The sequence below is a fragment of the Nicotiana tomentosiformis genome, chromosome 3, assembly GCF_000390325.3.
Source record: "Nicotiana tomentosiformis chromosome 3, ASM39032v3, whole genome shotgun sequence".
NCBI classification, from domain to species: Eukaryota; Viridiplantae; Streptophyta; class Magnoliopsida; order Solanales; family Solanaceae; genus Nicotiana; species Nicotiana tomentosiformis.
Window position 1 is genome coordinate 148,481,617 of NC_090814.1, and position 22,735 is coordinate 148,504,351.

Genomic DNA, 22,735 nt, shown 5'->3' on the forward strand with positions numbered 1-22,735 from the left:
TAACCCCATTACAACCGAAACTGCTCAGGTTTCTTACCTTAGTGATTTTGGTTATCTATAAATTGTTGAAATCCGAAGTAATCCAATGTTCCTTAACAGCTTATCTTGCTAAATAAGTTGGTATTTCCAGTAACACTCACTCGCTATTTTATCTAATATCACATATTATTGCTACAATAACTTTACACCTTCAAAGTACTAGTTTAAACTAAGAATTTAAAAGAATACTTAAAAAAACCACACCTGGGGATCTATTGTCCTCTTTATTTTTTGTCTAGGACACAGAGAGCGTATGTTCACTATTTAGACTAAAAAATTTAGTAGGTGTAATAACAATATTTGGTTGAAGCATTAAAAAGTATTTGAATTGAAATTTAAAAAGAGTATTTGAAAGTTAAAACTTACTTCATCCGGTACAATAAGTTGCTTTTTTGGTCTTTTTATTTTGGTTCAAAATAAGTGTTCTTTTTACATAATCAAGAATGAATTAACTATATTTTTTTTAAATTTGTCCTTATTTATATATCACAATGTGTCAAGTTAACAATATATAAATTTTAATTAAGGGTAATTTAGTCAAGATATTTAATTTTTTCTATGAGTCATTATATTTTTAAAGGGTGTGCCAAATATCAAAAAAAAATCGCTTGTTATGGATCGGGAGGGAGTTGTATCTTATTTAAAAAATATTTTACCTATATTTCAAATATTAAAGTTGATAGCCAAATGTAGGATATTGAACTCCTCTGAGCCAAGTAGCCAATGGTTTATTAGGCAGATTAGTGATTTAGAGGACTGTGAAAGAGATAGCGAAAGGACAAGTGTCTGTTGCTGATAACAACAAGGCCATACCCTGAAACTCACAGAGTAGAGAAACGACAAATTACAAAAAGAGGAAGAAAAAGCGAAGAATGGCCAAAACATTGATGCTTTAACCCAATTGCAGTTTCGAAATCCTATCTACTGCACTCTTCAATTCACCTCCAAAAGCTACAGCATCGGGAGCCATGGCAATGTGCTCCACTTTTTGTCCCCGTGTATCCACTCACCTAAATTGCAAACCCTTCTCCTTTTCCCCAGCTAAAACCCATCGCTTCTTTGTTTCATTCAAGGCCTTTTCTTCTCAAACTTCTGCTTCTACTCCCAAAGGTAAATTCTTCTTTCTTTTGTTTTTTCCTTCTAATTTTCATAGCATGTATCGAGCTTCTGTTTCTCTAGTTTGAAATTGTTTACCATTCTGTGAAGATTAATCTGTAAGTACTCGCGTTGGAGTTTAATAAATTTATTATAAAATTCCTATTTGCTTTTCTGGAATAAGACATTATACCCTTTTGTTTATCTCCTCCACTCCTCCACTGAGTGTCCAGAAAAGTAGACTATCTAAGACACAACTGGAATTTAATTAAGCCACTAACATGGCTCAGCATTTCTCTCTCATCGCTTTGGAATTTAAGTTGTATATCTGTATACGGGTAGAACCGAGCTTTATGCTTCATCGAGGCATCTGGAACAATAGATCGAGGCTCGGCCCCTTACCTAAGAAATCGAAGTTACAAATATGACTAAGCTCGATATCGAGGTCGAAGTTCGTACAAGATCATCTGATTTGCCCTCGAATTTATTGGGGGTACGACCGACCCTGCTTCTAACGACCTCGAAGAAAAATTTTGCCAACTCACACGACAAGTATCCGTGATTCTCGCCACTGACCAATCATTATGGCGGAAATTACGGGATTAAGTCAATAAGGGAGCCAACAGTCTACATAATTTCCTATAAAATAATGTCTTAAAGGTTTATCTCCCTGTATATATAAAAAGGGAATGGAGTGAGTCTTGGGACACATTGTAACATACTTAAGAGTACGAGATACTATTTTTTCCAGCTTTGTTCATATTATTCTGGCTTCAATAATATCACATCTAAATTCGAAGGAAATTAACCTTGAGAGGCTTAAATTGTTCAATCTGCATGGTTTGTATTTATTTTTCTACTTATTCTTCCATATTAAATCTGATTTCTCGCTTTGTATCAAATTAGATCACGTATCCTTAAAATCACGTATAAATTCAATTGTTATCCAATTTTTTGGGTAAACAGTTTGGCGCCCACTGTGGGGCTAAGGATAATAGTGGTTATTTGGTACAAATCTTCATAACATACATTACTTTACACTTGCTCTTTGAAATATCTTTGATCTCAGGCCAAAAATGGCAAACTCTCAACTGGCACCTCTACATATCGACAACGAGGTTGGTCATCAAGGTGAGAATAGCAACATGACGCCCGTTAATGCTGGGCCACCCGTTAATGCTGGGCTACCCGCTGATGTCGTTTGGATTCAGACTGTAGATCCAATGGATGTAAATTCACATGTGACCATCCACGCGAACTTGCGGACCGACCCTGAAAATAACGTCCGTGGTGGAGCCCGATCTGCAACTCGAAACACACAGAACATTGAAGAAGACGGGATTAGTCTACGCATGATCTTCGAAATGCTACAAGCTCAACAGGTGGCGATAGCTCAGTTGCAAAGCCAAGCCAGGCGCCAAGCAGGGTTGAACCCGATCCACCCCAAAAAGTCACCCGCAGAACGGAACTGGCCATGGTAAGGTCGAATGAACAAGAATCGGGGATTAACCCCGAAATTATAAAAATGTTCGAGGAGCTGACAAAGCGGATAGTGTCAGGGGAAAAGAGGATCGAAGCGAACGATAAAAGGGTTGAAACCTATAATTCCAGGGTAGATCAAATCCCGAGAGCGCCCTTGATATTGAAGGGACTGGATTCCAAGAAGTTCGTGCAAAAACCTTTTCCCCCAAGCGCGGCCCCGAAACCGATCCCCAAGAAATTTCGTATGCTCGAAATACCGAAGTAGAATGGAACGACCGATCCTAACGAGCACGTGACCTCTTATACATGTGCCATCAAAGGGAACGACTTAGAAAACGACGAAATCGAATCTGTTTTACTGAAAACATTTGGGGAGACCTTGTCGAAGGGAGCCATGATATGATATCACAACTTACCTCCTAATTCTATTGACTCATTTGCTATGCTTGCAGACTCTTTCGTAAAAGAATATGCCGGTGCCATCAAGGTCGAAACCAGAAAATCAGACCTTTTCAAAGTCAAACAGAAGGAGCACGAGATGCTCAGAGTTCGTGTCCCGTTTTCAAATGGAACGAATGGATCTGCCGCTGGTCGTTGATGATTGGGCTGTTCAGGCTTTCACTCAGGGACTCAATATTCGAAGCTCGGTGACTTCGCAGCAATTAAAGCAAAGCCTGATAGAATACCTTGCCGTTACCTGGACCGATGTACACAATCGGTATCAATCGAAAATCAGAGTCGAAGATGATCAACTCGGGGCACCTTCGAAGTCTATATATCCCGCCAGGACTCTCGATAGACCCAAGAGGGACATCGATCGTGAACCAGGATCAAACGGGGATCGATATCGGCCCTATAATGGAGATCAAATTAGCAGTGAGTCGGGACGGAACCCCATGAGGAACGACAAGAGAAATGATCGGGGTCGAAGCAACCGGGGGCTCATGACCAAAAATGGCTTCGACAGGACCATCGGGCCTAAAGAAGTACCAAGGCTATCGGAGTACAACTTTAATGTCGATGCTGCCGCCATCGTATCTGCTATCGGGCGCATCAGTGATACCAAATGGCCTCGACCTCTACAATCCGATCCACCTCAAAGGGACCCTAACCAGAGGTGCAAATATCATGGCACTCACGGTCATAGAACGGAAGATTATCGACAGCTGAGGGAAGAAGTAACCCGTTTATTCAACAATGGGCACCTTCGAGATTTTTGAGCGATCGAGCCAAGAACCACTTTAGAAACAGGGATTCTAACAAACCGACAAGACAAAAAGATACTGAATCTCAACACATCATAAATATGATCATCGGTGGAGTCGACATCCCACAAGGGCCAATGTTGAAACGCACCAGAATCTCCGTCAGCAGGGAGAAACGAACTCGAGACTACACACCTGAAAGAGACTTATCCTTCAGCGACAATGACGCAAAATGGATCATACAACCTCACAATGACGCACTGGTAGTATCTGTACTCGTAAATAAAATTAGAATCAAACGTGTGTTAATTGATCCAGGTAGCTCGGCCAACATTATTCGGTCGAAGGTCGTAGAACAGCTCGGTCTACAGGACAGGATCGTGCTAGCAGTTCGAGTCCTAAACGGGTTCAACATGGCATGCGAAACCACCAAAGGAGAGATAACGTTATTGGTCAACACCGCCGGAATCGTACGAGAAGCCAAGTTTTATGTAATCGAAGGGGATATGAGGTACAACGCCCTTCTTGGAAGGCCATGGATCCACCACATGAGAGCAGTACCCTCAACTCTTCACCAAGTGTTAAAATTTCAGTCCCGGGGGGGATCAAGGCAATCTACGGGGAACAACTAGCCGCTAAAGAGATGTTTGCCATCGAAGAAGTAATTCCGATATCAACGCTCACAACACCGAAGGAACCGAATTCTGGCACCGATCCAAAAGCCAAATAGCAATTACCGACTCCGGTGAAATCCGATCAGATAAGCAAAAGACTTACGAAGACATGATTACGGGGTTCCCCTATCTTTTATAATCCCCGATGACTCCGACGCAATCAAATCAACGGCCGAAAAGCTGGAGCAGGTTGTATTAATCGAGCATTTCCCCGATCGAAAGGTATATCTGGGCACGGGATTAACTCACGAGCTCAAAAAAATTTATTCAATTTCTTATAGTTAACATAAATTGTTTTGCTTGGTCCCATCTTGATATGACAGGGATCCCACGAGAAATAACCACTCACAGACTAAGGATGGACCCGAAAATTAGTCCGGTGAAGCAGAAGAGGAGGCCCCAGTCCGAGGTCAAACATGCTTTCATCAAGGACGAGGTATCTAAACTCCTAAAAATAGGGTCCATTCGAGAGGTTAAATACCCGGATTGGATGAAACATACCTTTGGAAGTTAGAACTTAGAACTAAATAGACTAACATATATTCAAGAGTCACTAGTCAAAAGTTTTAAATAATTAGCTATTCAAATTAAGTTACTCAAATGACCACCAAAAAGTCTTACAGAAATTGTAAGTTCACAAGTTTATAGACAAAAAATAAGTACATATCATACACATTTAAACTACGCTAGACTTGTCACTTGAAACATTGTGCATGAGTACATTCTATTCAAAGGTCATCTTCCTCAATCTCTTCAATGTCAACTTCTTGCAAATCTTGAACTTACTCTTCAAAGAAGACTCCTTCTAGTTGAGGTTCGTCTATTGACAATTCAACTAGATCATTGATACTTTCATCAATATTAAAATAATCCCCACCTAAAACAATACCAAAATAAATTTAGAAGATTGTGAAAGGAACTTATCATGCTAAAGAAATTACTTAAGAAATATCAAATCATGGATATGTATGTATACAGATATACCTAAATCCCAATATTTGCTTGGACCACTTGTATACTTTTCCTTTCTTCGAGAGAGCAAGCGAAGATTATAATGGATAAAAACTAAATCTTCGGCTCTAAAAGTAGCTAGCTTGTTTCTCTTGATGCTATGAATCAATGAAAAAGTACTCCAATTTCTCTCGCAACAAGATGAAGAAGCTGGCTGGGAAAGCAATTTGTAAGCCAGACTTTGTAAAAGTGGAGCATTTACACCATGGTTAGCCCACCAAGATAAAAGCTCCTCATACCCCATAGCATCAATCACATGAGGCTCACCAAAGTAACCATTCCCACAACAAAATGCCCCATACTCCAAAGAAGCTTTCTTTAAATCATTCGGATCCTTGAAATATCTTTGAAAGCATTTGAGCCTATTTTGTGAAAATCTCTATATCTTCATTAGGAGCAAGTCTTCTTAACCCGTTGCTTTCACCTTTAAGCCACGACTCATGATAATATTTCGGAACCAATGAATGTGCCATGCAATGCAATGGAGTATTACTCTTATTACACCTTGCCACAAGAATTCCTTGAATTGTAGCAAAAAAATTTGATTGGCCGGTAATAAGATCTTTCCCCTCATGCTCAAATACAATCACCTTCACCTTTTCAATCATTGTATCCCACATGTCATAAATAAGGTGCAATTTTGGACAATCAAGGTCGGCACTTCTAAGTATGGATACAATTGGCTCCGTACACCTCAACAAGTATTCAATAGTATCCCACCATTCATCATCCATCACAAGAGATTTTATTTCGCGCGCTTTAGCTTCAATTACTTTATCTCCTTTATAATTCTTCCATTCGTCATCCATCACCATTTTTTCCAATGACGATTTAACTCTATGAATACGAGAAGTCATAATAATATGGGAAGCAAATCTTGTTTCCGCAACTTTCAACAAAGATAACTCCGAATACTTTTGGAAAATGGCAAGCGCCATGTCATGATTCACCACAAAATTCTTTAAGCTACTCACTTGACCAATCAACTTTAATATCCATTCGCAATTTTTAAAGTGAGTTGATTTTTCTGAAGGTTGACACATACTTTTTAAAGCAAGATTCAAACAATGAACAACACATGGTATCCAAAATATGTGCGGAAAAGTTTGCTCAACAATAGAACCGGCAAGCTTCATATTACCTGCATTATCAGTGATAACTTGGACAACATTCTTTGCATCGACATCTTCTATGGCTTTAATAAATAACTTAGCAATATATTCACCATCCTTAATAATCCCACTTGAATTGATTGATTTTAAGAATATTGGTCCACCACTAGATGCTCCCATTATATTTATCAATGATCGCCTTTTAATATCTGACCATCCATCCGAACAAATCGACAATCCTTTTCTTTTCCATGTATCTTTAATAGGTTGTAGTTTTCTATTAATATGAGCCTTTTCTTGGGCCAAAAGAGTTGTTCTTAACCTATTAAAAGTTGGCGGAACATAACCAGGCAAAGAATTTGCTGCCAAAAACTCCGAATATTTTTTATAGTAAGGAGAAGTTGCAAGGTTAAATGATAAACCTGATGCGTAGAACATACGAGCCGCCAACTTGTCGGCAATGTTTCTGTTACAAATGTTAAAAGATTTCTCTAGTGCTCCACCATTTGAACCTTTTCTTTTTTTCAGTTGTGATAAGTCTGAGCCTTCCGGTAGAGATACATAATTTGCCTTTTTTCTTGCATTCAGTTGTGCGCCAGTTTTTTTCTTTTCAGCTTCTTCGTTCTCCATCTTCAATGTTGCACATACTTCATGAGTAATCTCTTTGCATATAGCAACGCCATGACCAGAGATCTTTAGAAGATGCGCTTTAACTTTAGAATATGAACCAGTAACTTGTTTATTGCAAAAATTACAAGACCACACTCTGTTTTCACCTCCATTAGGAGGAACTGAAAGAACTTTAACATGATTCCATAAGGGTTTGTCATCAAAATCTGATGCATCACTTTTTGTTGGTCTTGAATTGCCTTTTCCTTTTTGTTTCACAGCTGTTGATGAAGCCATTTTAAGGGATATTGGGTGAAGAAAAATTCTAAAATTTTTCGACTATGGATTCAAAGAAAGTCGAGATGAAGAAGAGAGAGTGAAAATGGCTTGTTTGTCTATGTTCTTGGACAAGAAAATTCATTCAATGAGAAAAAAGATATTCTGATGGGGAGATGGGGAGTTTACGATGACAATAGACTTATTGGACAAATAATTCATTAAATAAACAAAAAGGTATTATGATGGGTGGAGTTTATGATGATAATTCACTTTTTGGACAAGATAATTCACGTCACTTTTCATGGGATAGTAAAATATTGCATTAAATGATATTTGTACCATTTAGTTTTATCATTTTAGTTTGGAAATATTTTTTAATTTTAATAGAAATATAATTATTAATCAAACTCCAAAACTAAAACCTCAAACCCCAAAATCATATAACCTTAAACATTATTTAATTACATATGATATTGTGTATATTTTATTATTGATTAAATTAGTCGATTAATGTGATTTGTCTGAAAGCTATATAACCTTAATCATGAATAATTAATTATATTTCAAGTATTTCAATAGATCAATATTAATTAGCTCGATATTCTAGAACTTGTATTGATAGAAAGAATCAAACAATCTAACAAGACGGGATCCCTAATATGATAGTGGATATATCTTGTTATCGGTCAAATTAGTCAAACAAAGTCAATCGTTATTTCCAATCAAACATATATTTAGATTTCAAGTATTTCGATAGTTCATAACTTGTATTGATAGGAAGACTCAAATGATCTAACAAGAAGAGTTTCCTACTCTAGTCGATTAATGTGATTTGTCTGAAAGCTATATAACCTTAATCATGAATAATTAATTATATTTCAAGTATTTCAATTGCTCAATATTAATTAGCTCGATATTCTAGAACTTATATTGATAGAAAGAATCAAACAATCTAACAAGACGGGATCCCTAAAATGATAGTGGATATATCTTGTTATCGGTCAAATTAGTCAGACAAAGTCAATCGTTATTTCCAATCAAACATATATTTAGATTTCAAGTATTTCGATAGTTCATAACTGGTATTGATAGGAAGACTCAAATGATCTAACAAGACGAGTTTCCTACTCTAGTCGATTAATGTGATTTGTCTGAAAGCTATATAACCTTAATCATGAATAATTAATTATATTTCAAGCATTTCAATAGCTCAATATTAATTGTATAAATTAAGTGTTATTAAGTTCTCTCATTCTTTGTTTATTTTCTAAAATTCGCTAATATTCTTCTTTGTCATATTTCTAAAGTATTTCGATATTCTAGAACTTGTATTGATAGAAAGAATCAAACAATCTAACAAGACGGGATCCCTAATACGATAGTGGATATATCTTGTTATCGGTCAAATTAGTGAGATAAAGTCAATCGTTATTTCCAATCAAACATCTATTTAGATTTCAAGTATTTCGATAGTTCATAACTTGTATTTGATAGGAAGAATCAAATGATCTAACAAGAAGAGTTCCCTAGTCAATTAATGTGATTTGTTTGAAAGCTATATAACATTAACCATGAATAATTAATTGTATTTCAAGTATTTCGATAACTCAATATTAATTGGTGGTGCTAATCAAATATAATATAAGAATATTCTTCTTTGTCATTTTTTAAAATTATTTTAGCTCATTCTCAAATCATGTAATTTATAATTAGTCTTAAAATATGTGTCACAACATAGCATATAGTGGAGAACTAAAGGGTCAATTCTATTATGTACAATTTATAAATTTTCATGATCTTCGCGAGAACGTAATTTGTCAAAAAATTTACATGCTAATAATTAATTTAGAAATTATCCCCCGTTTCTTTGAGAAAGAAAATATTTATAAATAGTATAATTAGGTAAATTAATAAAATTTGTTTATTTAGAGCATATACTTATTTAATATATATGAAGTTTACTCAGATAAAAATATGTGTCTTTAAAGCATATACAATTATATTTAGTTTACAATTAAATAATTATTTATTATTTTGATTAAAACTATAACTATTTTTGGTACAATTAAAACTGTAATTTTTATAAACAAAAAACTATTGAAGACATAGTATATGTAATGTCTATCTCGGCAGAATATTAGCAAACATATCAACTAGTAATAAAGTAGTCAATTCCTAATTAGTCTAAAGTCTTCTTTTTCCTTATTCTCTGCATTCCTGTCTTCTTCTTCCTTATTCTCTGCATCGCTGTCTTCTTCTTCTTCTTCTTCCCCAACAAATATTTTTCCATGTTTCTGCTTTTTTCCAGTAGAACAAGACCCGGGCCCTTCCAAATAAGCCTCAGTCCAGTAGTCCACCACCCATCTTCAACTTCTCTGCCCTAAAAAAACATTATAGCTCTTGATTTCAGAAACCTGCAGCATGAACAAGAAGATTGATCAAGACAAAAAGCTTCAAAAGGACTAGTATAAATTACTACATAGCAGTGTAATGGAAGGTATTTCGTTTCCCATCTCTTCAAATCTTTACTTAGGGAAATCAATTCTAAAAATTTTCCCCAAAATTTTGGTCAACACACCCGATCTCGTTTGACCGGATCCGACCCAGATCCCACACCCTTACTCGTGTCAGTGTCGTGTCGATACGGGTATGGCACCCAAATTGCCGAGTCCGAGTAACTTAGCTTAAAACGATATTATTGCTAAGGTACGACCCCAATTCTCTCTCTATTTTTCTTTTTTACATTTCAAATCGACACTTGCAGGCAACTTACAATGGATGATACGAGATCCTAGGTCTGAAAGCACGCGTTGCACTCTTTTTCCCTTGAAACGGTTTTGTCCAAAATGGGTTTTCCGGCAAGGTTTTTAACGAGGCAACAAGTAAATCGTGCTAACTTAGAATCAAAGGCCGGTTAAAATGATCACGACAGCAAGATCCTTGGGGATGTCAAAATTATCATGGCATTTCAACTTCGAGATTAAAGGGCCTCGATCAACAGGATTTATTGTAAGGGCCAAACGGTCAAATGAACCGTGCCCGCTCAAATCACTCGAGCGCTGGCACAAAACGTGTATACATGTACGACTATTATGCATAGGAATAAAAAAGGAGACTCTTCTTTGCAGATAAACATCTCGTCCTCAAAAATGTTTCTTGCATTTCTCAAGAAATTTCCCACACTTAATAGCCTAAGGGCAATCTTAAATCCGAGTTCGAACATTCACTCGGGGATTGAGTATCGATGCCAAGCCCAAGGGCCATCTCAAATCCGAGTTCGAACATTCACTCGGAGACTAGGCATCGAGCCTAAAGGCAAACTGTCGACCGATGCCGAGCCCAAGGGCCACCTTAATCCGAGTCCGAACATTCACTTCACTCTGGGACTGTAGGCATTGCCTAACTTAAAAGGCTAAGGCCGTTCCGAGTTAATAATACTCGAGGGCATAAAGCTTATTTGGCATTGCCCGAATTTAAAGGCTAAGGCCGTTCCGAGTTAATAATACTCGAGGGCATAAAGCTTATTTGACATTTCCCGAATTCAAAGGCTAAGGCCGTTCCGAGTTAATAATATTCGAGGGCATAAAGCTTATTTGGCATTGCTCGAATTTAAAGGCTATTTCCCGAATTTAAAGGTTAAGGCCGTTCCGAGTTAATAATACTCGAGGGCATGAAGCTTATTTGGCATTGCCCGAATTTAAAGGCTAAGGCCAGTCCGAGTTCATAAAACTCGAGGGCATGGAGCTTATTTGGCATTGCCCGAATTTAAAGGCTAAGGCCAGTCCGAGTTAATAAAACTCGAGGGCATGAAGCTTATTTGGCATTGCCCGATTTTAAAGGCTAAGGCGAGTCCGAACTAAAGAAACTCGAGGGCATGAAGCCTATTTGGCCTTAACACAAAAAGGTGATAAAGGCAAGGTTTGTTCAAACCTTCGAACACAACCTATTTATTTCATGCTAAGGCATCTCGACCTTTGAAAATAGATAATAAAGCAAGGAAGAAATTGGAAGCTATGAAAGAGACCTTATATATATATATCAAAGTTTTTACAAAGGCTGAATAGCCCCGTTACATGTCATATACAAATGCCAAATTGCCTCAACAAAAGAAACAGTACAAAAATTTGAACGACCTAATCTTCACCGGGGGCTGCATCATCGCCTTCGGAGTCTCCTTCGCCACCGGATTCGCCCGATTCTTCAGATGCATCGGAATCCTCCTCGGGAAAGGCTAGCCTCCGAGCATTTGCTTCGTATGTCTTGGCTTTCTCAATTTCGTTCAATATGTCGAAATTCTGGGCATGGACTCCCCCGAGGGTCTTCCTTCGGGATTCCCACCACGCATGCTTCACCATACTTTTTGCTTGCTCCTGTATAGCCTCGGCATCAACTTTGAGCTGGGCCACCCTTTTATCAGCTTCGTTTCGGGCTGCAATGACTTCTAACTTGGCAGCCTCGAACTCCTTGGCCAGATTCTCTTGGCCAGAAACAGCGAAACTGAGCTGAGGTTGGAGTTCCTCGATCGTTGTGGCCTGTGCTGAATTCTTCTCCTTTGCAGCCCGAAGCTGGACGTTAACAGAAGCCAATTGTGCCCGGGCAGTTTCTTTTTCCGAGGCCAGACGGTTCATATTTTTCTTCCATTTTTCGGCCTCGGCCTTCACCACGTCCACCTATGCCTGAAGCTGCCCGACCTGGTCAAGTCTCTTTTGAGCCTGTAGTTTCAGGTTGTTAGCCAAAGTATCTGAATCATCATCAGCCTGAAGCTTCTCACTAAGAATCTTATAAGTATCCTTCTTCTCGGCAAGCTCCCGAGTCTCGGCCTCGTGACGCTTGAACTCCTCCCGGTATCGGAGAAAGGCCTCATGATGAAGCACCGAGGCCTGCAAACACAAAGGAAGATATTAAGATTATTCACTATTGAATCTAAGTATATAACAAAGGGATATGCAAAATTACCCGATTCAGCGCCTGTTGAGCTTCGTTGAAAAGGCAGGGCGCCTCTACCTCGTTCATTTTGATTTGATCCTCTTCGGTCACCAAGCACCGAAGGTAACTAGCAATTCCACCGGAGCGGAAAGAACCCGGGCATCCTCCGGGATGGATATATAAATTGCTCGCCTCCGAGTAGGATCAACACTCGGGGTAGGGAACTGATGCACTAAATTCGAGCTCGATGAGGACCCGCCAGCTCCCCGGGACGGTATCTTCCTTGATACTGATAGGTCGCCCAAACCGGTAACATCCTTCGAAGCAGTGGAATCTAGGCCGTCGAAAAAATTATGAAAAGAATCGGCTACTCCTTGGGCCTCTTCGCCGAGGTTACCTTTCAACGCCTAGGCCTCGTTTATCATAGAAGTTGTAAACGAAGGCGACCCAGAAAGGTCAATCACCCCAAGCGCCTCTTTGGGTGCGTTATCTTTTGACCGGGATGTATCGGTCACATTTTCTTTCTCGACCGCACCAGCTCGGTCCAAATCGGTCTCAACCCTCTCAGAAACTTCGGTCGTTGTTTCTTCTACGGCCTCCATGGCTCGAGGCATTTCGAAGCCGCTTCTCACGCGGGCCACTAACTCAGAATTCTCTTCTTCCTTGAATTCATCCCTCAAACGATTGAGTGAGTCCGATGAAAGTTTGGCTAGAATCATCATCAGCCTGAAGCTTCTCGCTTCCTCGATCTTTTCCTTTCAGGGGCAAAGGGACTCGGAGCTTTTCTTTTCTTCTTCTCTTTACCCTGTTTCGGAACGGGGGGTCGGCATGTATATCATCGTTAGCTGAGTGAGGCCTCATCTCGACGTCCTTTCCTAAACCTACAAAATGAAAATATAACGGATCAGAGACTGATGATGAAAAAATTAGATCAGATGCATTATTAGGGAAAAACCCTTACCATGATTACGGGCCTCCCATCGGCCCTTCGAGAGCTCACGCCATAAACGCTCGGAGTAAGGTTTTTGTGTCGCGATGCCCTCGACCCACTCTTTAAGTTCAGGAACGGGGTTCATCATTTGGGCGACAGTTGCATTACATAACATCAATAAGAAATCAACTGAATGAAAAGTAATAAAAAGAATACCGAAGGCAGAGCTAAACTTACGTTTCATGTTCCATTTCTCGGGAAATGGCATATCCGCAGCCGGGATTAAGTCCGAGGTCCTCACTCGAACAAATCGACCTAGCCAACCCCGGTCTCGATCCTCGTCGATACTCAAGAATAAGGTCTTGGTGGCTCGGCGTGCGAGCTTAATTAACCCTCCTCGGTAAAGTCGCATGAGATGGTCGATGGTGAATGGGCATCCCTCGACCTTGCTCACAAAGAATCGAAGCAGAATAACGATCCCCCAAAATGAAGGATGTATGTGCCCGAGCGTCACATCATACCTTTTACAAAAAGCTATGATAACCGGGTCTAGAGGACCAAATGTGAAAGGGTAAGTGTAAACGCTTAAGAAACCCTCTACGTGGGTGGTGATTGATTCTTCAGAGGTAGGAACCACTACGAGTTTGTCTACCCAGTTGCAGTCCTCTTTGACTTTTTCGAGGATGCTCTCCGTGATCGTACATATGTACCTCGAGACCGGTTCGCATCGACCCGGTACCATGCGCGTATTCTCAACTTTGAAATCGAGCACAGTAGGGCACCTAGTAGGGATGTATGATCTCAGAGGGGGTTCCTCAGTAGCAGCGTGAGGAGCGTTTTCGGAAGGTTTTGAAGAAGAAGGTGCTTCTTTTTGAGGAAAAGACTTTGAAGTTTTTGCCATTTTTATAAAAAATGAAAGAAAACAGAAGTCGAGTAGTTGCTTTAAGGAGAGAGTCTGACCAAAGTGGGAGAGTGGCCGGGTAGCATATGGGTTCTGTGGTAGGATAGCTACACACGTTGAAGTTCTAACTGTTCTATACATCATTGTTTATAGAAATAAGAGAATAATGAACATAAAGGGATAGAGGGGGACTCCGAGGATCTGCGGGCGCGGGCAGTTGATCAGGTGGTGCTGCGTATATAACGCCGTAACCTTTTTCCATATCCCATATACATATAATATACATATATACGCGTATATAACGCCATCTGATTCTGGTGTGTCGCACCTGCGACATTTTGTACGCAGGTGCGTGGTCGCTCCTGCGTAATTCCAGTCGCTTGCGACATTGGACAACCCTGCCGAGCTCCGCTTCTGTGGAGAAATGAGCGCAGGTGCGCAACCGCATCCGCGATGGACGAGTCGCTTCTGTGGTCACTAGGGCCCGCAAAAGCGAGCAATGGGACGCAGATGCGGGACTAGGGGAATTGGCCAGAGGTCGCAGGTGCAGTGTGAAGGCCGCAGAAACGGAGTCGCTTCTGCAGAAGAATGATCGCAGAAGCGGACAAAAGAGACTGTTGATAAGGGGAAGCTTTGAGGTTGGCAATGAGAAAACCAGAAGATGAAGAAGATGTGAAGTTCTTAGAACGAAAGAAGGATATGAGCGTAAAAGTTCTAACAAACGGGTTAAAGGATATTTATAGGTTCCTCAAGCGGCGGCTCATCTCCTGAGTTAGCCGACCGTCAACTGACATACATTTAATGCCTCGAAAGCCGGACTAACGGGACGTTTCACTATTCTTGTCACCTACGTCATGTACCCGACGTCATGATTTATCGAAGTAAGGACGGAGGGTTCATATCGTTTTTAATCACTTACTCTCCGCAAAACGAGGGGACTATCTGTATACGGGTAGAACCGAGCTCTATGCTTGATCGAGGCATCTGGAACAATAGGTCGAGGCTCGGCACCTGCGTAAGAAATCGAAGTTACAAATATGACTAAGCTCGATATCAAGGATCGAAGTTCGAACAAGATCATCTGATTTGCCCTCGAATTTATCGGGGTACGGCTGACCCCGCTTCTAACGACCTCAAAGAAAAGTTTTGCCAACTCACACGACAAGTATCCGTGATTCTCGCCGCTGACCAATCATTATGGCGGAAATTACGGGATTAAGTCAAAAGGGAGCCAACGGTCTACATAATTTCCTATAAAATAATGTCTTAAAGGTTTATCTCCCTGCATATATAAAAAGGGAATGGAGTGAGTCTTGGGACACATTGTAACATACTTAAAGAGTACAAGATACCAGTTTTTCCAGCTTTGTTCATATTATTCTGACTTCAATAATATCACATTTAAATTCGAATGAAATTAACCTTGGGAGGCTTAAGTTGTTCAATCGGCATGGTTTGTATTTATTTTTCTACTTATTCTTCCATATTAAATCTGATTTCTCGCTTTGTATCAAATTAGATCACGTATCCTTAAAATCACGTATAAATTCAATTGTTATCCGATTTTTTGGGTAAACAATATCAATCACCGATACTCAAATTACATGAATTTGGGTGTGCAAACTATACTGGCTGCTGCTTCTGGCTGTAGTGTGATTATGTAGCAATCTGGTAGATGTAGAAATGGAATGAGGAAGCTTTTTTCTTCTTTTTTATTCGTTTGGTGGTTCTGGAGTGGGCACGATTCAAATTTAGATTTTGGTGTATTTTGTTAAGCATACTAGACTTTCCCTGTTTTATATAATCTTAAGCAAAGGCATCTTATTGTCGTTTGAAAAATTGAAGGTCTTTAGGACTTCTGGATATATAAAGCTCTGATAAAAATTGAGTCTGTTATGCAAAGCGTTAAGATATCTGTGCATTTCTCTTGATCCTTGCATCTGAAAGCAAGACGAAAGTATTCGGGCAGCATGGCACCATGTTAAAACTGAAATAGGATGAACTTATTGATTATATCATGATTTTGTCATTGTCAACAACCTAAATTTCCTCTTATAAGCTGTCGTTTTGCATTGAGTTATCTATTTCGTATGCTATTTTACTACTGACAGAAAGTTTAGGTGTTGCATTTTGTCTGATTGGTGTTTTAGTTTGTCTGCAGCTGATGATACTCCAGCAAGCATTGGATTTCTAGGTCTTGGAATTATGGGCTCCCCTATGGCGCAAAATCTCATAAAAGCAGGGTATGTTCCAATTATTCCTTGATAGACTAATTTAATGGATTTCAATGTGCTTTCACTTTGTGAACTTCATGAATCACTGGAAAGCGTTTATTTTTTTCTGCATACTCATCATCGTTGTTCTTCCTTAACCAGCAGAATTATGATTATCCTAAAATGGTGATCTTTCAGAAGCATATGTTGATAATACAAAAGATGTTCAGAGCAGACACACGTTTTTGTCTGGAGTAGTGAAACATGATTGTTATACTTAAACACCTTTTTTTTTCCGAATAAATAAAATATCAAACTCTTATCAATTTAATGTATTTGTGGTTCTCATGCTGCAGACGTGACGTGACAGTTTGGAATAGGACCAAGAGCAAATGTGAACCCCTTATCTCCATGGGTGCAAAGTAAGTATATGCCAATTTTGCTTTAAACTGGAGACTTGTGTTCGGTTGAGATGGCATCCTGGAAATGTGGGTTTAAACTTATAAAATAAACCAGCAATGATGCACCGTGTGAACTCTATGCTAATGCTTGTCTGGCCATGTATCAGATCTCGTAAAGTTTGTCAACTACTGTTACTTCTTGCGCTTATTGATAATTTGCATTTTAAAGTAACTTGAGGTTTTTTTGCTGCAGATACAAGTCCTCCCCTGAGGAAGTTGCAGCATCTTGTGGCGTCACATTTGCCATGCTTGCAGACCCTGAGAGTGCAGTGAGTTTTGAGTTTATTGTGTGAATGTGTGCATCTTTCTATATACTTGACAAGTCTAGTCAGCATCTTGATAGTAGTGCGTTGTTTTTCCAGATGGATGTTGCTTGTGGAAAATATGGAGCTGCAAAAGGAATGGGTCCCGGAAAAGGGTACGATTTGCTTTGTCTCTGCTCTGGAAACTGTAAAGTTTGGACATTACTGTTGCATCTTTAGCACTGAATGACACGTATAGAATTCTGATAAGTGGTTGGAGGAAATTTTTTGTAAGCATAACAGGGTTTGGAAGTGATTCTGTTTTTCCTGGTGTTAGATGTCTGGCTTAGTTATATCTAGAAGCGTGAGGTTATGATAGTTAATGATGCAAGAAATTGGAACGAGAAGAAATGCAAAGTTGCCTGTACTTTAGAGGAACTAATTACAAGTTACACCATCGTGACATGCTCTAAGTCAATCTTTTATTCATATGCAAAGTTGGTAATAAAATTATCCTAGTGATTTTATATATTTGTTAAAATAGATATTGCATTTGCTGGACGCAAGTTTCTTTGGTTGCTTTTCTATGGCTTTCATACTGCCATCTGAATTTCATTTATGGCTTTGCACCCTGGTATATGTAAATGCAGTTATGTAGATGTTTCTACAGTTGATGGTGAAACTTCTAAACTGATCTGTGAGCATATCAGAGCTACTGGAGCTCATTTTTTGGAGGTGAAATTTTCCTTATCCTGTTAAGCATTGTGCATATGAAAGCTATTACTTCCAGTATATGACCCCACCGCTCTCCGGGGCCAAAAGAAAATGAAATAACAACAGAATATTGTCTTGTGTTACATTAAGTTGAATAATATCCCATATTTCTTCCAATTTGTCGAAAAGGCTCCAGTATCAGGGTCCAAGAAGCCAGCAGAAGATGGACAGCTAATATTTCTCACTGCAGGTGAAGCTTTTCCCTTCACTATATTTGAGTTATTGGCAATGAAATATGCATGGCATAAATATTGTTACATGTTCATAATAATGAAATTAGCTTGCCTTTATTCACTCCTATCTTCTTCGTTATATCATGATTAATGATCCTAATATAGATGCAACATCTACCCATCCCCCTCCCCCTAATCCTCACCCACACGACTGTATTTCTGAAGTTTGACTATAATCTTGTTAGGCTACTCTTAGTTCACATTTTATGAAAATGAATACTAGTTTTAGAAAACAAAGATGTGGTTGATACTGTAAACTTAGAAGCATGACACAGATTTAGGAAATTAGGAGGGAGCCTCTGAAGTTCACCCTTTAATTTGTTCTTCCTCCGTTTCATTTTATTTGGCAGTATTACCTTGTTGGTCCATTCCAAAAAGAATAACACCTTACGAAAATGTTATTGACATGCTTTTAACTTGTACAATTTAACTTGTACATCTCATTTTAGCTTTAATGACATGCTTTTAGCCACAAAAATGTTATTGCACGTTTAAGACACAAGTTTCAAAAATCTTATACCGCACAAATGTTTTGACATGTTTAACACCACACGTTCCAAAAATCTTTATTTCTTTCTTAAATTTTGTGCCAGTTAAACTACGCACGAAGGCGTAACTAATTTGGATTACTTGAACTTTATTCATAAATAGGACAACCTATTATTTGACAAACTACTGATTTTTAAATTTTTCACATAATACCTTATCTATATAGCATACAATGAATTATAGCCACAAGCAATGCATGTACCTCTCTAATTTTGACAAAAATTGTTTAGTCCGGTTCTTGAGACTATCAAAGAACAAGAATTAAGTCCAAACCATGGCTGCAAACCTTTCAGGTGACAACGTGCTGTATGAAACAGTTGCTCCACTGTTGGATATCATGGGGAAGGTCTCATTCTGCCCTTCACTGAGTGATGCAACTCTTTCCACCACCTAATATTTTCTTTCTTTATCTCAGTCAAGATTTTACCTTGGTGAAGTTGGTAATGGAGCTGCAATGAAACTTGTCGTCAATATGGTTATGGGAAGGTTCAATTTTTGATTTCTTTCTCATCTCTTCGTAGTTTTGTTCTGTCTAACTAAAGCAAATGTCAACCTTTCTTTCACAAAAAAATTTGCAGTATGATGGCCTCCTTTTCTGAAGGATTAGTACTTAGCGAGAAAGTTGGACTTGATCCAAGTGTATTAGTGGAGGTACTTCCTGATAAAACAAATAGCTTACTTTTGAGACTGGCCCCTTGTGAATATGTTTCTTGCATCACTTTATCTTCTTGATGGTTTATAAATTATCTTGCACAATTTTCTGTTCTTTGCCTAGTCACAAATAACTCGTCTAATGAAGAGAACAATATAACTAGAAACATGTTTTGTGCTCTTTAAGGTTTCTGAACTGGATTTTGGTAGGATTGACAATGTTGATAATTTCCCAAAGACTTATCTTTTTAGATTTCCGAGGAAGATCGGAATTCCATGTCGATTGAAGTTGCTGAGACTTTACCTTTATTAGGATACGATTAGGCCAACAATAAATATAAAAGTGAAAAAAAAGAAAAAAGAAAAAGAGAGAGGTTATGTCCATGACCATGCTATTTGCTGAAAACGGATACTTAAAGGATGTTGAGCAGCATCTGTGAGGCTGTTGAGTGTGGAAAAGTTAAAGAGATGATTACTTAGTGAAATGACTGAACTGGCTTAAAAATAGCTCCACGAGTTTCCGGACAATGCATGGTGTGAAAAAGATTTAAAATCGATAATTGTGCCCAAGTAAAAGTAAATGAAAACATATACGTGAATCCTTAATTGACTTGCTGATATGAAATCAACTCTTGTTCATTTTAATTTCGAGTACGTACAGAATTCACACAGGGTAAAGACTTTACAACTTTATTTTTGCCTCTTATATGCAAGGAGAACTTCATCCTCTCAACAATGACATCTTCAAAGGATTTCCTAGTATAAGATGCTCACAAGGTGCATTGAACTTAGAAATACGTCTAATATCTGTTACTAATTTTTTTCACCACGGTTATGCACAGGTGATCTCGCAGGGTGCTATTAGTGCTCCAATGTATGCCATGAAAGGTCCTTCAATGGTTAAATCTTTGTATCCGACAGCGTTTCCTCTGAAGCATCAGCAAAAGGTTTTCTAACATTCAGAGACTGCCTAGTGCTACTGTCTGCAAACCAAATGTTGTTTTCTGAGTTCTGACCAGAAAATATGTTTGTCTCAGGACCTTCGTCTAGCTCTGGGTTTAGCTGAATCTGTTTCACAACCCACTCCAATTGCTGCTGCAACCAATGAACTTTACAAGGTTGCAAAATCTCATGGTCTCAGTGACCAGGACTTTTCTGCAGTAATTGAAGCATTAAAAGTGAAATTACAACACCAAACTTAAAGCAGTCTTTCCTGGATAACATATGCTATTTCCTTCACAAAGCTTGGGTGTAATATATCCACCATGATACGGTAAATTTTTTGGTTCACAACTAATGTTTTCATTGTTACCCATCTTTAAGGGTTTTACATGCATGTATACCTCCTCCTTTCACTTCTTTATTATATATTTCTGGGTATGTTTTTTCAAACAATGTGATAATTTGTAGTCGGATGAAGGCATTTGTGAGCTAGTTTCCCTTTAATATTTGGATGTATTATAGTCTTAACTCGCTCACATGTAATTGTTCCATGATACTATATAACAACAGTCAAGATTTTACTTAAAAATATTCAATAGAAAACATTTTTCTTCTGAGAAAACAGTTGTGCACTATAGAATCCTCATTTCTATCATAACAAAACCCATCTCAGTAGACCATTCATTTGATATTGATGTCTTACTTTTTTTAATTTGTAATTAAGTACTTTGTATTCATGTTATGAAATGCCTCAACTAACCCATAGAGTTTCAATTATCAATTTCAACACCATTTAAGATTTAACACGATTTGTGATTAAGTACTTTGTAAAAGAACGCATATTATTGAATATCACAATGAAGTTGAAATATAGCAAAGATAGTAGAATGAGTTGATATACCAACTGCGACTGACTTGGGATATGAATAGTTATTGTTATTATTATTATAATAATTGTCATCTTCAGAATACCTGTCGGTCCTACTAAAAGTGGGGCAAGTTTATTCTTGCTTTGATCTAGCGGCAAGAACGCAACACATGATGTGTGGGTTCTAATTCTGCTTCATATAGAATTATGGTATTAAAATGGAGAAGGGTAAATGGACGAGTAAATTCTTCACCGAATTTTAATTTCCCACTTGCCAATAAATTAAAAAAAAAAAGTGGGGCTAGCTATAAAAGATGGTTGAGAACCTGGTGGAACAGTAGGAGCTTTAAAGTACTTGTATGATATCATAACTGATATGGTCTCCAATGCCTTTTCCCATACCCACCCTCACTCCCTCAAAATGGTAAGTAGAATAAAAAAAAAAGGAAGAATAAGAAAACAAATCCCTTTGGACTTTGTGGCAGGTTTAACGTGGTTGAAACAGTAGGAATCTATTTGGTTTTAATTAGTTGATGGTTTCAATGGATCAGTCAAACTAATCGATTACTCCTCATATTCTATATTTTTCTCTCCGAATATTCTATTTCCGACATTTGTCCACGTTAAGCACTTTAGGCTTTTCGAGTTTTGGGTCCTTTGTCACCCCTCCCAGCTAATTGTGATTTTGTGCGAGCTGTTTTTGTAGTTTTACTGTCGGTATCTGTTATTTGCTTTGGGCTTAGATTAATCCGGATTTGAGTCTTCCTAATATGATTTTTTTTATTTTAGGACTTGAATTAGAGATATCCGATTGAAGGTGAAGGGATCCTACTCATTCGATCATAATTCTTATTGCTATTTTATGTTAGGGGTGTACAAATCGAATTGGAAATTCGCATCAAACTGAAAGTCAAACCAAATCGATTAAAAAATTCGATGAAATTTGGTTTGATTTGGTTTGGTATTAAGTAAAAAAATATAATATTTAATAGAATATGAAGTGCTCCATTTTTTATTAACTTTGGATAATGTGTTGTATGATCATTTTCTTATCAAGTGTTATTGCAATGTAACAATCTCTTTGTTATTCCTTATTCATATGTCAAGATCTATTAAATTCTTATATCTTTTTCGATTTTGAAGTGGTATTTCGATAATTGAAAATTAAATAGAACATATCATTATTTAGGTATCACATTGATTTTTATATTTAATTATTAAATTCGGTTAACCTTGAAGTGTACATCAACGAAAAATTATTGTCAGATAACTAAAAAAATAATTGTCATGTGTTACTAAAATAATTCTCCCCTAAGAATATTTTAATAGATTATATGTTTGTCAATCTTTTTAATTTTTAGTAAACATATATTTTCTGGTAAAAAATTTAACAAAGTAAGATTGATATAATATTTATGTAACCAAAAAAAACTCGAAAAATTCGACAAAGTCGAACCAATCCAAACCGATATAGTTAGTTTGGTTTGGTTTTAATAAAAATCGAATCAACTCGGTCTATGTACACTCCTATTTTATGT

General features: G+C 38.0%; 1 protein-coding gene across 4 annotated transcripts; it reads left to right on the plus strand.

Annotated features, from left to right (window-relative positions):
• Window positions 1-762: 762 nt before the first annotated feature.
• On the plus strand, window positions 763-22,284 carry LOC104108864 (glyoxylate/succinic semialdehyde reductase 2, chloroplastic). 4 transcript variants are annotated; one of them, XR_011415064.1, is made up of 13 exons: window positions 799-1,149; window positions 16,426-16,507; window positions 16,834-16,899; window positions 17,132-17,207; window positions 17,301-17,356; window positions 17,831-17,915; window positions 18,084-18,144; window positions 19,030-19,082; window positions 19,152-19,222; window positions 19,315-19,387; window positions 20,230-20,334; window positions 20,425-20,660; window positions 21,987-22,284. XR_011415064.1 is itself a non-coding variant. In XM_070197827.1 (12 exons), the coding sequence occupies exons 1-12, from the start codon at window positions 1,008-1,010 to the stop codon at window positions 20,587-20,589; spliced, it is 1,035 nt and encodes a 344-aa protein (XP_070053928.1). In that variant the 5' UTR covers window positions 763-1,007; the 3' UTR covers window positions 20,590-20,845. The 4 variants fall into 4 exon arrangements, 3 of the variants coding, with proteins under 3 accessions (XP_070053928.1, XP_070053930.1, XP_070053929.1); XM_070197827.1 differs by lacking the exon at window positions 21,987-22,284 and having other exon boundaries at window positions 763-1,149; window positions 20,425-20,845; XM_070197829.1 differs by lacking the exon at window positions 21,987-22,284 and having other exon boundaries at window positions 798-1,149; window positions 16,415-16,507; window positions 20,425-20,845.
• Window positions 22,285-22,735: the final 451 nt, after the last annotated feature.